A 15,767-nucleotide genomic window follows, 5' to 3' on the forward strand; every position below is an offset into this window, starting at 1 on the left:
GCCGAGTCTAATCGGACTCGCCCTATGGCAAATGCAAGTTGCCCCGAGTGGTATGCACAACTCTGGGTACGTAAAAAATTTAAAAAAATCTAAAAATTAATTGTAAAAAAAGGTATGAGAATGGTGTATAAATTGTTTTATATGATTTGGATTTTTTGAAAATGATTGGTAGGTATTTTTTTCTTCTTTACCAAAATTTATATATATATATATATATATATATATATATATATATATATATATATATATATATATACCAAAAGGCCAGTGCTCCCCATATGCCAATAGCATAACCCAAGGCAATGAAAGCATAGAATGCAGGTGTGATCTCCACCCACCTTTCATCTTCATCTTTATCTTCTCCATCATTATCGCTCAATGCACTTGGTACATTTGACGACAGGGTTGTCGAACACCTCTTTCCTCGTGTATCTAGTCTTGGGTTTCCACTAAAAGGGCTCTCATTGAAAGTACAGAATTGGGCTGTGTCTGGTATCTCACTGTAGAGATTATTATTTGCAAGAGAAAACAAGGACAAATGTGTAAGCCGTGTTAATTGAGGAGGGATTTCACCAGAGAGTGCATTGTGGGAAAGATCTAATGTTGTGAGACCCAATAACCCTCAAAAGGATTTGGGAATTGGACCTGTTAGAAGATTGTTGGAGAGATTCAACATGGCAAGTTCTTTTAAAAGCCCCATGTCTAATGGAATAGGGCCACTTAATTTGTTTTCCGACAAATCCAAACCGGTAATATACTTAAGAGCATCCCCTAGATAACCATACATATTTCCCTTTGTAAAGTCCACGTTCTCTTGTAGGAGAGTGTGTATTCCAAAGTCGGAACCATGGATGTTAGAAATGGTTAAATATATGCCTTATAATGAGAAGAAATGGAACCAATAAAGGATGCATTTGTCCATGCGGAAAAATTATTGAAGCAAGGAGGTATGGGACCTTCAAGGTTGTTTCGGGAAATATCCAAGATGGTCAAACTTTTTCCTTGACATAGTTTCAGTGGAATATGATCGAAAAAATTGCTAATTCCAAAAGCCCAAATAATTCAATTGGCATGGAAGCAGGTATTTCATTATTTGCAAGATTTAAAACAGTTAGATATGGACTCCTTGGTATGGTTCCATTGAATGCATTGTTATCTAGATGGAGTGATACCAAATTTGGTAATTTGAAATGTTTGGATTGCAAGGGTCCTTTCAAGGAGTTATTAGACAGGCTCAAAAACGTGAGCTCATTTCCTCCGGTCAAATTGGGGATTATTTCTCCGATGATTTTGTTGTTAGACAAGTCCAAAATTGTGAGGTTAGAGGGGAAGATGGAAGGCAAATTTCCTGAGATGTTGTCTCTAGACAAATCCAACACTTCCAATCCCTTAAAGCCGTTGATGTAAGACATTTAAGTCACCATTAAGGGAATCGTGGGACATTTTAAGTGATTGCAAATTTGGAAAAAAAGTAGAGAAATTTGTTGGTAAATTCCTTCTGATTTGGTTTTTAGAGATGTCCAAACTTAGAAGGTCGAAAGAGATGTTAGGTAAAACTTGTACTCCTGTGAGGAAATTCCCATCCAGCAATAGTTCTCCAGTGCTTTCGAGTAACCAAGAGGGGATATTCCCAACAATGTTGTTCTTTGAGAGATCAACAGTGTCTAACTGGTTTTGAGTCGATAGGAAGCCTGGAGAACTTAAAGTTGACGTTTCTCATGTCACATGTTGAGACTATTAAGCTGGAATGTAGGCATAAGCTGTTGTGGGAAATGGTTAGCTTAGGGTTTGCGGAGAGGTCGACATATTGGAGGCTAGAAACATTTGCAAAGTCTGTGAAGGAGAAATCACCTGAAAAGTCATTATCATAGAGATAAAGATGACGCAAAGAGTAAAGCTTACCTAATTGGATTGGAAGCTAAGCTTGCAGGTGGTTTTTACTGAGCACAAGATATTGCAGAGTGGAGAGGTATGTTTCCTTGTAGCATATTCTTTTGAAGATTTAATTCTCTTAGGAGGGTGGGTGAGGTTGGTAACAGATAATGGTATGCCCCCTTCAAGTTTATTTCCTCTGAGGACAAGGACGGACATCCGGCTTCCAAGACATAGACATTCCGGTATGCTACCGAAAAGCTGATTCTCATACATATATAGTTCCTTGATAAGGGACAAGTTGCCCATATTGATGGTATGCGTCCTTGAAGCCGATTCCCGCCCGCCTAGATCAAGCATTTGAAGGGAAGAGAGCAAACCCACCTCCTCAGGAATTCCGATCATTCAGATCAAGTCCAGCTCAAGTAAAAATGTTAGGCGACCGCGTCCTTGAAGCCAATTCGATCCTAGATCAAGTTTCTGAAGGCACCTCATCAGGAATTCCTCCATCAAATTCATTGTAAGCCAAGATTAACTCACGAGAGCTCTACAACCATAATAATAAGATAAGCATGCGAAAATTCCAATTAGGAATTACCATCACGAGACAAGGATGAAGAGAATATGTATAAATCTCTCAACTGACGAGACTCACCTTTTATGGGCAACACACCAGCAAAATGACTCAGGTCCAAATGTTGAGTCGAGTTAAGGAAGAGGCATTCAAAATCGGCTTTACAAAGTATGCAGATGCACCAATGTTTCCTAGATATGCATCTACTTTGAGACTCACAACATGAGAAGAAGAATTGTAGCACTCCACTCCCTCCCACTCGCAACAATTCAACCCCTTCCATGAATTCATCCGATTGACCTTCGATGTAGCATTTGGGTAGGAATGAGAAGCTTTGAAATCCAAGAGGGCAGCTCTTTCATTTTCTCTACAAAATGGGGAACACCCCAGAGGCCATGGAGAAGTAGAAGAACACATGAAAACAGTGAATAATAATATTGGGATAAGATGCAGAGGGTGGGGAAGAAGGGCTCCTTTTTTTTATAGCTTCCATGGTGCTTCACAAGCAGTGATGATGAAATGCTTCTCACCACGAGGCATCCTCACGACTTCTTTTTAAAATTTACTCCCGACTGCACCCAAAAACTATTATTTTCATGGAATTAGAGAGTATTTCATATTTTGTTGTGAGGTCTAAAAGGTTTTTTATTTTTATATTATCCTTGTTTCCCCTCTCCATGAAGAGATGAGTTGTCAAGACTTTGGCTTTTTGATGACTTTCAATGACATGCTTTTTATTTTTTATTTTACCATTACCAAAATTTGATGACTTAAAATGATTTTTTTTCTTTTTTTTTTTGGACCATTAACAAAATTTGATGACTTTTAATGACTTTCGATTATCCTCCAAATTTAGAGGCCGTTGTATTTGTGTCCACAAATAATATTAGTGTAGAGTTGTAGATTCGTTGGAAATATTTGTCATGCTTTTAACAAAAAATTTCCGCCATCAACTCGTGATTCCTATAATTAATCAACTCATTTTAATCCAGATGTCTTCACCATTAAATAAAAAAAATTATTTAAAGGAGAAAATATATACTTTATTTTTGGAAAGTTGGTGTGCCTGAGAAAATAGCGGGGTTGTCAAATGAAACACAGAAAATAATGTTTTTTTAGAATTACGTGAAGATATCATTGAGCGGTCATTACAACAATCAAAGAGGCCAAAGGGTTTCATTACAACCATTAAAGAGGCCAAAGGGTTTCAATTGATACCAGTAGATTTATTTCCTTTTTTAAATTTCACTTTGACACCTTCCTAAAAATAATTAAAAATACTCAATTTCCCTTGTTTAGGGTTCCCAACCCTAAACAGGTAGAGGCATTTTAATAATTTAATCTGCTTTAGACAAGCAGGGGTACTCCTATCATTTGTTTTGGGCCTCTTAGGTAGGTTAAATTACTAAAATGTCCCTACTTAATGAGGATTCCCAAACCAAAAACACATTGGGCAGGCAGTTTTAAAGATATATTTTTTAAGAGGTACCTGTTTAATTAATAGTGAGAAAAGTTTTGGCACATTTGATAATTTTTGTAAGGAGTTATGCCCTCTCTGTGATATTTTCCCAACCATTATTTGAATTTTCGAGTGTTACCAAGTTTCTCCCTCTTAATGTGGTCACCGTTGTCGATTTGTGGTCCTTTGCCTCCCTACTAATGTGAAAGACCTGAACCTAAATTTGTATTTCGCTATAATTTACCTGAGGTATCCCACCTTAAATAATTAAAGTAAGGTGGACCATGTCGGAAGATGGAATTCAGTTCTGGTGTTAGTTATCTTTTTGATGGACTGCAAATCTATTGCCAATTCTCATGACTTGTTTTGGAAACAAAAAAGCAGTAAATCCATTTTCAAAAATAATAAATTGAGCAAATTACGTATGGACTTCATTTGGGGGGATTATCAGGGGGGATATTATGAGCACCATCCCTCTCCCCTCAGCCTCGTTTTCTTTTTTTGGTCACCGGACTGGGCTTGTGTTTCTTATGGCCTCTCTCTCTCCCTAAAAAAGGGTTACCTGTATCAGCAATTAAGAGAGAGATGCAATAGCCCAGAACCACAATCTCTCTCTCTTTATTTCTCTCTGCATTTTGGGTTTTCTCTCCCCTCATTACCTGATCTTCCTTGAAGCCTTTCGGGCAATGAGGTTCCAGTTTTGGGGGCCAAACCGATCAACAAGCTCCTTGAGCTTTGCATCCTCAGCTGGTCCCCAGTGGCCTCTGGCACAGAGCTTACAATGCCTATCTTCATTCTCCTTCCCACCACAATTCTCCATGCGCTCTTCCTCCTCTCCATGCCTTTCTCTCTCATCCCTGTAATTCCCTTCAATCCCGTCCTTCCTCTCACTACCCTCCATTAATGACTAAAAGCTCAAGACTTTCCTCTTGCTCTGTTTTTTTGGCCTCAAAACCCTCTCTCCAAAATCAGCAATTACAACAGATTACTACATAGCCAGCAATCCACTGTCTCTCTACAAAATGCAGACGGTAGCAATGTTTGGTCTTGCCACAGGCACCCAGAAGCCCATCTCAAATGCATAATCCCATGTTTTAAACCTGCAAAACTCGACGGTTCTTTGCCCATCATCAAAGTTGAGGGCATAGCTGCAAGGACCGTATTGAAACCTCAGCCTTCTCTCATTGCCGCTCTTCATGGCCTTCTTCACCTCAGCCCTCACCTTCCAAAACAAGCTTCAGCAGCACTTCTTCCCGTACCAAAAAAAAAAGGGGTCACAAGAAATGTTCAACCAAAAAAAAAAAACCATGTTCAGTGTTACAGGGGACAACTTACGAAATAGAAAAGCCGCTGGGAGGGGGTAGTGCTCGAGATATAAGACAAATGACCCTGAAATACTAATTGACCCCTCAATAACGCGCGTACGTAATTTGTGCTAATAAATTTGGAATCTCAATTTGATTGATACAATTAGCTAATTTAAGACAGACAGTTATACTAGGAAACTCAGGCTATTTCTTTAAAACACTCAACATTTTTAGATACTCATTATCTTTTATTTTATAGATACTCATTATCTTTTATTTTATGATACAAATATATTTAGGGAAAGCTTTCTACGCTCCCCTTATAATATAGAAGTTCTATTCTCCCCATACCATCCAGCCATCCATTTTTTATTAAAAGAGCCACTTACCGTTTGATCTTAGATCCGATGTCTCATAGTATTTTATTTTTAATTTTTTTAATATAAATTTTTTGAATGTGAAATTTGGTACATGCCATCTTCTCATTGGGGCGCACCTATAAAAAAATATTAACAATAATTTTTCGATAAAAAATAATGACCAAAATACCTCTTGAAATTTTCAAGGGTATTTTGGTCATTTTATATTATTAAAAATAATTTTTTTTATATTTTTCATTGGTGCGAGTTTCATAGAAAAATAGACGTCCAAAATTTGGTATCAAATAGTTTATAGAAAAAAAAATAGTGTAAAAACATGACATTGTGATTGGGACAATCTTAACCCTCCTTTAAAAAATAGACAGATGGACAAGAGAGAGGATAAAACTTCTATGTTGTAAAGGAAGCATAGAAAGCTTTCCCATATATTTGAACATGGGTATTTTTTTTCCTCCTTAAAAGAAGTATGATATATATTTCTATAAAATCTATAAAAAAACTAGTGATATTTTATTAGTTGTTAAGAAGCAATCATCGCTTCCACACACACCTCATGTTGACTTAAAAACAACTCACACACCTCATGTTGATAAAGTCATGATCCAATATGATCAATAAAATCTTCGCCTTTTATAAAAAAGTACTACTCTATTCATGACTAATTACCTAAAATACCTTTAACAAATGATAAAAGCAGTGTTTAAAAAAATGCCGAGTCAAACCGGACTCGCCCGGGTCGACTCGGGAATAGCCATGGACGAATCGAATCGACGAAAAAAACAGGAATCGTCCAGTTCTAGAGAGAACTAGACGATTCTGTACAGCGACTCGCCGATTCACTGTACGGAATCGACGAGTCCAAACAGTGAATCGTTATGACCCGTACGGATTTTCTTTTTTTTTTCTTTTTTTTTTTTTTTTTTTTTTTTTTTTTGGGTAATCCATGATAGATTTTTTTGTAATCCATGATCGAATTATTATTTTTTTTTTTTTGTAATCCATGATCGATTTTTTTTTTTTTTGTAACCCATGATAGAATTTTTTGTAATCCATGATCGAATTTTTTGTAATCCATGATCGAAATGTTTGTTTTTTTTCTTGTAATCCATGATCGAATTTTTTGTTTTTTGTTTTTGTAACCCATGATAGAATTTTTTGTAATCCATGATCGAATGTTTTGTAATACATGATCAAAATGTTTTTTTTTTTTTTGCAATCCCTGATCGAAATGTTTGTTTTTTTTTTTGTAATCCATGATCGAATTTTTTGTTTTTTGTTTTTTTTGTAACCCATGATAGAGTTTTTTGTAATCCATGATTGAATTTTTTTTAATCCATGATCGAATTGTTTTTTTCTTTTTTTGTAATCCACGATTGAATTTTTTGTTTTTTTTTGTTTGTTTTTTTTTGTAATCCATGATCGAATTTTTTGTAATCCATGATCGAATTTTATGTAATCCATGATCGAATTTTATGTAATCCATGATCGAATTTTTTGTAATCCATGATTGAATTTTTTGAAAATTTGTGATTTTTTTTTTTTAATCCATGATCGAATTTTTTTTTGTAATCCATGATAGAATTTTTTGAAAATTTGTGATTTTTTTTTTTTAATCCATGATCGAATTTTTTTTTGTAATCCATGATAGAATTTTTTGAAAATTTGTGATTTTTTTTTTTTAATCCATGATCGATTTTTTTGAAAATTTGTTTTTTTTTTTTTTAATCCATATTATTCAAAGAGAAAATAAGAGAGATGATGATTCTGAAGCCACCCTATCCTAACCATATTATTCACATATCAAGTCCCAACAGCAACAGTGTAGGGATGAGCACGACAGTGCAGGTGAACATGAAGGATGGACAATCTTCGAGGATTTTAAATTGGGAACACAACAAAACACTAACACTTAGGGATTTGGAAATAGTCAGACGCCTACTAATATCGATGATTCGTTTTTAGATCGAATCAATGAATTGTTAAACGAATTCAATCAATGGCACCAGCGTGTTCAAGAAGAACAATAACGTCGTCTATCATTTTCTTTTTAGATCATATGTTACTAATTTTATGCTTTATTGTAGTCCATGTATGTTGATATACTTATTCCATGATAATTTTATGTTTATCCTTTTGTGTGATGTAAATTAAATGCTGAATGGCGGTTCATGCAGGGAAAGAACATATCAATATTCGCATATTCATTCAAAAACATGAAAATTCTTAATAGAGTACCCTCATTTCTTATTGAATTCCTAAAAAACAATATTTATAATGAATTTTAATCATTTTTTCGGATTTTTTTAAACTTTATTATGACCGATTCACCCGATTCCTGATCCGAATCGCCGATTCGCCGATCCGGATTGATTTTTTGGAAGCCCGAACCGAATCACCGATCCGTTTTTTAAACCATTGGATAAAAGTATCAAGTACCTTGAGTATCCTAAGCTCTATGGATATCAAGGGGATGAATTCTCTCCGTATTTGCTAGTTGTGCCTCAAAGAAATGGATATAAAGATATGGAAAATTATACATGGGTTGGAGACAAACCAAATTTAAGGGAGAGAGCTTTTCAGGAGTTCCTCTTTCACTAATTTTCAAAAAAATTGGCCTAACCTGTTGCAACGAGCCCAACCAGGTATCACTGTGGAGACCGCATGATAGGGGCACTCTCAAGCTCAATTTTTTATGGTAGCTCTCTTGACAACCCAGGACCCTCAGGCATAGGGTGTCTCTATCGATCATGGATGGCTCTACCTTGTCCTTTTCCCAATCTATTGGAGTAGCGAACTCCACTCTGAGGCTCTTGCCTTATTGGAGGGCCTTTGCAAGTTTGATCCCTCACAATTGCCTGAATAGTATTCTTAAGTAATATAAGGGCGTTTTCACCATTTTAAACTAGGGTCAATACCAGGCAGTGCTCGATTTACAATATTTTATTATTAATATGTGCAGTCTTGGCAGAGTACTCGACCGAGTTTATATGGATGGCTCGGTCTAGGGACCCTGCAAGTCCCAAATCCGAGCCTTGTGTTTTTAACATTGATAGCAGAAAATCCTATAAGAGGCCGCAAAAGTAGTGATCCTAAACTGCAGGACCAGTCGAATTTCCTGAAATGTTAGCCTTTCAAATGAAATACCAAAACGTTTCTGTACCGATCAACCCAATTCGGGAGCCCTAAATGCTTGGCACAATTCCTCCATGCATATAGCATTGGTTCCTCTGTTTGTAGATCAGAGAATTTATACTTATTTGGACTTGTTATTCAACAGACTTCCTGGAAGATTACCGTTCAATATGAGGAGAAATTTGATGGTTCAAGACATGTTAAACAACAGACTAACAGAAAACTTACCTCCTCATCTAACAATAAATAGTTTACTATATTTGAAGCCATCTTACAACTATTGGGAGGGACCCTTGCTATCAAAGAACTTCATGTGTTAAAGAATTCTCCGATCTTCAAGCAATGAGCCTGAAGAATAACTGGTTCGAAGGTAACATACCATGTGAATTGTGTAGGCTGCAAAAGCTTGCCATTTTGGATCTTTCCCTCAATAGATTTGGTGGCTCCACACCTCCATGCCCTCATAGTATCTCAGCTTGCATAAATGGGAAAGAATATATCCATACTGATCACTACCAAGTGAGGATCAAAGCCACTACGATGAAGTGGTGATTTTTGGCAAGGTCCACGAATATATTATTCTCTGTTCTGACCGAATCGATCTATAGGAAAACCAACTCAGCAGTCACATTCCAACAGACATGGGCCCCTCAAAGGAATCATTTTATTGAACCTCTGCAATAATCACCTAGCAGGAATGGTTCTAGAATCATTCGCAGAGTTGTGCAACATCGAATAATTGGATCTCTTGAGAAACTTACTTGAAGGTGGACTCTGATTTAGCCCACCTCAATTCATTATGCCTCTTTTCTGTTGCAAATAATAATTTGGAAGGAATCATCGCATGGGAAGGCCATTTATCAACATTTGGAGAAAGCTCCATGCATCCCAGGGGAAGGATTGAAATAATCATTTTAATATAAATATTTGAGTTGCCTGTATCATTCTCTTCAACTTCACACCGGTAAAAACTTCCATTATACTAGTCAAATATGGGCAATGTGGGAAGCACTAATCTTTCGAACCCCAACAATAAGCAACGCCCAAACTTCATTGCCAATAGTAGTAAACTTTGATTGTTCTCTTATAAAAGCAACCATCCAACCTCTCTCTCTCTCTCTCTGTATGTGGATTTTGAACAGGAATCCTAGTATGTGCTAACTACTAAACATGTAACATGAAAACTTGAAAGTCATAGTACCTCCCTTCCACTAACTACTAAACATGTAACATGTGTCCCCCCCACCAGTACCAAGCACCATGTTGAACCTCCTTTGCTTCATGTATTTGAGAAGCAATTACTATGTCAAACATATCGCAGTTTCTGCTGTAATCATGGGAAAGTGTTCATAGTGGGTAACTTTCAGTTTTAAAATGATTTAAAAGAAATTTTATTAGTGTTTGAAATCAATTAAAAAGAATTTAGGGAGTTCAGTTCAAACAGCCAAACACTGGATTTTCTGTCTGATCAACATAGGAAGATTGCTTTGTTCAATCTCTCTATTTATCTGTGAGTCAGGGCAGTTACAAAGTATTCAAATACAAAATTTCCTGCCCTAAATCACTGTGAACAGTTAGAACAACCAATACACCCCAATCATTTTCACTGGGGCTATTATAGAGGTCACTGAATGTTATCCAACCACTTTCTACCGCCCATACATTGATTTTACAAGGTTGTGAGGCATCGTCTTTTCCAACCACTCAATTGTAGCTACAGAAGATAAATTCAGGTCCATAAAGACCCCGATTCAGACTGAAATTTGAAAAAATTTACATAAGAGAGGCAAAACAATGTTCCTGCAAGTTTTTACGGCACTATTTGATAAACCACGAATTTCTTTCTGATTTATCAACCGTTTTCTAAGGAAATTGTTTCTCTGCTATCCGTAATCGATATCCTACCAATTTGAACCAAAGGACAGATCAATCATGAGCTCCATAGTCCCCAGTAGGCTCTCAAGGGTGTGCAACTTTGAGAGTTATTTAATGGGCATCTCACTCAGTCCAGTTTCATCTTAGGAGCATATTCACATAAGACTCAATTGCATTACATAAAGATTTTGTGCCGAGGGCATCTAATACTTCTAGCTCCTAATTTACATGCCAGATTTGTGCCGAGGGAATCTAATACTTCTAGCCCCTAATTTACATGCCAACTTTCCATGATCTTGTTGCGCATGCAAAATTTGAACCACTTTCCAGTCATCTCCACAATGACTTGAATGACAGACATTCTTTGTTGATGGCTCCATTGCATTGTGTAATTAATCCAATGGGATAAGTTCAAACAAGAAGATCTGGATGTGGAGAAATCTTGAAGCCCAAGGCCTGTAATAGTTTGACCAAGAAAATTTACTCGCAAGCTTAGCACCATCAGATCTTCTCGAGAATCATTTTCATTACTCACCACAATGCTCCAAGAATTACAATTTTGCACCTATTATCACCTTTTTCCAAGAACCAAGCCATCATCTCCAACAATTTTCAGACAATGGGAAGGGGGCACTCGATAAAGCCATGTTGTAAAACCAAATAAAACTCTAACCCCAAGTCAGAAAACTTCAGACTCATGCAAGAGCATTACAACATATGATATATAGGTGGAACCAAAGTTCAGACACACAAATACAAGAAACAGTATTGATGCAATACTAAGTATCAAAATGTATGTTACGGACAAATGAAACCACATGTATAAAACGAACACACCAATAAACCTGTGTTCGGAGATGCTGTGGTATTGAACTGCCATTGACAATCGCCTAACAAATTGCCTTACATACCAAGCACAAACATGATTCTTCAGACAGTTTACATTGACATATGTGAGAATTGAGAGAAAAGCATGTAGAATGATAGATATGAAAATTGTTGAAGAAAACGGATTGAGAATATACAAAGAGTCCTATGAAACACAAAAAATAAAAAAGCAAAAATAGATATCAAAAGAAGCATAAAGAGAAAGGGATAAGCAGTTCCACCCCATTAAGAATAAACAAAGAGCCCTATGAAACACAAAAAATAAAAAAGCAAAAATAGATATCAAAGAAGCATAAAGAATCAAGCAATAGCATAAAGAATAAAGGAATAAGCAGTGCCACCCCATTAAGTTGGTCATTGGAGATGAATTGAACCCACTATGCAGAACATATTCTTGCTGAAAAGAATACTTGCAAAGTGCTCAATAGATCTTAATATTGAGCTCCTTAATCTAAACAGTTTGTCTTTATGAGGAAACTCACAAAACTGTAATTATCACTGTTTCCGTCTCTCCACTGGTTTTACTAGGGAAGTTCGTGATGACAAATTGCTCACGTTTTGACATCTTCATCATTGAAAAGTCTCTCCCCCCACCCCAAAAAAAAACTCTCTCCCCCCCCCTTCCCCCAATCCAAAAATAAAAATTAAAAAATTAAAAGCTTATGTAATATCAAAATTTGTAACAAATTTTCTTTCAATTTATCTCCACTGTCTCGGCCTCTGCTTGGTGATAGACATATAAGTTTGGTTTTTATTCTTTTAATGTCTTTGCTAGGAAATTTCAGAACTATTTATCCATTTTCTCTCTACATCTTACTAGGAAGAATTGCAAATACATTAAAAAAACATAAGATTCTATTACATTTTTATTGCCTGGTTGACTGATTTGCAAGTTACATATAGGAAATCTCAAAGTTACATAGCAGTAGCAAAGACTAAGAAACTTGTCCAATTGCATAAGCAACTGTGCAGAGAGAGAGAGAGAGAGAGAGAGAGATTTATTAGTGGAACCTTAAACTTTAAGTCTCAGTTAATTTTGAGGACTCCAAATCAGCTGCTTTCTGAAGAAGGCTATCTTTTTCAAGAGCAATTTGTATAGGTGAAGTGCCAAGGCCATCAGCAACAGCCAGCATGATGAGCTTCATCTCTGATCTGAACTCCCCCATGTCTACACTTCCACTACTATCTCGATCAAACCTGAACAAAACCCACGATTTATTTTCTCTCTCTACTTTTTCTCTCTAACTAAGTATGCCCCCCGTTGGGGAGAACTCAGAGCTAATCACTGAAGCTAGAAATCACTGCCATGCTAGAAGACCAAACATATTGGCACTTTAACTTTCTCACACTAATTTCTCTCTCTAACAATAGTATGGGACAAACAGCCTGGGTTGGGCAAAAGGCATGTAAGCACTGCTATAACCAGAAACCTAACTTGTGAAAAAGAAGGATCAAAATGCTCACTCAGCTGGTGCAGTCTGTGGCTTTCAATTTTGCAGGCATCAGATGATAGAGAAACTAGGCAAAGAAAAATTAAAGACAACGAAGTTTGAAAATAGAAGGAATCCCTCCTGATGTTCTAATTTTTTAGAGAGAGAGATTTCATTTATTATTCTTTGTTTTCTCCCAATTCTAGTCCTCCGCTTGTTTTATATCGAAAAAGAGGTATAGAGGGTTATCCTAGAGAGAGAGAGAGAGAGAGAGAGAGAGCTATATTTCATTTATTATTCTTTGCTTTGAGAGCTATATTTCATTTATTATTCTTTGCTTTCTCCTAATTCTTTAGTCCTCTGCTTGCTTTTTTATGCAAAAAGAGGCATAGAGGGTTACCGTGAGAGAGAGAGAGAGAGTTTTGTCACTAGTTTGTTACTCCCTGTTCTTGTGTGTTCTTTACTCAGTCTTTATGAATATAAGATGAGGGATTTTACCTTACCAACACTGAATCCAACAGAAGAGAGAGAGATGAGGGGTTTCACTTTATCAATAATGAATCCAACAGAGGAGAGAGAGAGAGGGAGATGAGGGGTTTTCACTTTACCAATACTGAATCCACCAGAGAGAGAGAGAGAGAGAGAGAGAGAGAGAGAGAGGAGCATACCTCTCGAAGATCGAATCATAAAGCTTAGTGAGCTCTTCAGGAACTGTCTTGACATCCATTCCAAAGTGGGTCTCGATGAGGCGCATGGACTCGAAGGCCGTCCTCATCTCAGCTCTGGACAGGATGCCATCGCCATTAACGTCGAGCGCAAAGAATTGCTCATCCACAGACTTGTTGAAGGCGTCCGTGTCCTCAACAAAGTCCCTCACCGTGGAGCCATCAATGATAACCACGCTCATCCTTCCTTCTTTTCTTCTGCAAATTCTAGAGAGAGAAAATATGGTTATACAGGACTTGAAAAGAAGGTCAGATTGCGAGGGCTTAGAGAGAGACAATGGCGAGGTGCCAGCGAATATATAATGGTTGGGGTACTTCGGATATGCTCTGGTTTCGATTTAGAGAGATAAAGAGAGGAGAGAGAAAGAGAGAGAGAGAGAGAGCGCAGTCTGAGCTCCACGTTTTGGACCTTAACATAACACCAGGGAAGTGGAGAAAATATCTGGAGTGCTCCTGCAACTGGTACCGAATCACCCGCCCATTTTGCCGTTAGACAAAATGTATGCTGCTCTCGCGGGAGCACCTTATCTAGTTGCTCCTTCGGGTAAATATCGAGTAGAGAATACGCTTAGGACCCCAAATTTTGGGATGTTACCTCTTGAGAGTAGTGCGTAACCTCAAGGAATTTGAAAAGTTCAACCACATATTCTATGTGTTCTAGAAAATAGAAAGGTAGAGAAGAAATTGTCGAAATCTCTTGCAATATCGTTAGAGGGGTCAAAAACTTACACTTGAGGGTATATACTTTTAAATTTTTATATCAATTATTTTTTAATAAAAAAATATTTTAAAATTTTTAAATTGTCAATGTTTAGTGTTGGGATACTAAATAATTAAGAATGCTTTGATAATTTTATCCTCAAAGAGGCATTACCTCAATGATAATTGGAGGTAAAATTATCGAAGCACCCATGATCGTTATGGCTTCCCACCATCAAATTGGGAAAATTTAAGAACTTTAATTTTTTTTGAGGATATCTCTTATTGATGTAAAAATTTAAAGACATATCTCAAGTGTAATTGGTAACTTTTTAACTTAGTGTAAGGGGTTTCAACTTTGTTTGCAAGCCAAGGAATATCAATACGTCGGCAAACCAAAATATCATTAATAAATTGGTTTTGCTCCAAAACAGTTGAGGGCAAAAATTCGGTCAAATATACAAATTGCCAAAATTTAGTTAAAGGTTGAGATTCGTGAATATTTCGGATTTGGCTTAAAAAAATGGAGTAAAAGAATCAGAAATATAAAAGAAACACAATATAAGATTATGAGGCGCAATTATCTTATGGATACATTTAAACCATTTGAACCATAAATTTTATGTCCTTATCTAGTATCTTTACCTAGTATCATTAAAGTCATACTTGTCAATTTTGTATTTACACTTTCAATATATACAACAACAAATGCTTACGATATTATTACATCACAAAACATATGATAAATTTATGGACCCGATTTCTATGCGGCCAAGCCTGCATATGTAGAAATGCGAGCTTCTTAATAAATCTATTTTTTAGATGGACTTTAGGACTGAATTTTTAAGAACATGTAATCTCTAATATGGAGATCATGAATATGAAAAAATATAAAAATTTTAAAAATTAGAAATAACAATTATAGTAAGAAAACATTTGGACAGTAAGTTTCTATTGTTTTTAGATGGAATACATACTTGCATCCATTTTTAAGATGAATGCTTTATAATATATAAAATACGAATTTATATCTGTTCCGTTAAAAAAGTGATTTTTTAAATATTTTTCCAAAAAAAATGGTGCTCTTAACAGATTTTTAAAAAATTAATACTTTTTTAATATATTGTGTTCTAAATCGAGCCTTGCTAACCATGATTTCAATCCTTTTTTTTTATATTTTTCCTTAAAGAAACAATTTTTGGAAGGCAAGATCTAATTGTTTAAGAACTCAAAATTCATTTTTTGGTTTGAAAATAATCATCTAATAATTTGAAAATAGATACAAAAATATTTTAAAGAAAATCACAGGGTATCTATTTCACACGAGGGAGTTAATATATAATGTAATCGCGTGGGTTCATGCTTCACAAATTGCTATTATTAGACAATGGCATACGAACCGAGTGCTACATGTGGCGTTAGCCAT

At 36.1% G+C, this 15,767-nt stretch overlaps 1 protein-coding gene and 1 long non-coding RNA gene across 2 annotated transcripts; both read right to left on the reverse strand.

The window, feature by feature from the left end:
- Nucleotides 1–244: 244 nt before the first annotated feature.
- On the reverse strand, nucleotides 245–3,141 carry LOC148782202 (uncharacterized). The gene is made up of 2 exons (XR_016053815.1): nucleotides 2,528–3,141; nucleotides 245–2,419 (listed from the first exon to the last, which is right to left on the reverse strand). It is a non-coding gene; the product is annotated as an uncharacterized LOC148782202 (long non-coding RNA).
- Nucleotides 3,142–12,304: 9,163 nt separating this feature from the next.
- On the reverse strand, nucleotides 12,305–13,852 carry LOC18439352 (uncharacterized). The gene is made up of 2 exons (XM_006849518.4): nucleotides 13,586–13,852; nucleotides 12,305–12,684 (listed from the first exon to the last, which is right to left on the reverse strand). Exons 1-2 carry the CDS (start codon nucleotides 13,822–13,824, stop codon nucleotides 12,507–12,509), a joined length of 417 nt encoding a protein of 138 aa, XP_006849581.1. The 5' UTR covers nucleotides 13,825–13,852; the 3' UTR covers nucleotides 12,305–12,506.
- Between the last annotated feature and the right edge of the window lie 1,915 nt (nucleotides 13,853–15,767).

The sequence above is a fragment of the Amborella trichopoda genome, chromosome 4 (genome assembly GCF_054954075.1).
Source record: "Amborella trichopoda isolate Santa Cruz 75 chromosome 4, AtrichopodaSantaCruz75HAP2 v2.0, whole genome shotgun sequence".
Classification (NCBI taxonomy): Eukaryota; Viridiplantae; Streptophyta; class Magnoliopsida; order Amborellales; family Amborellaceae; genus Amborella; species Amborella trichopoda.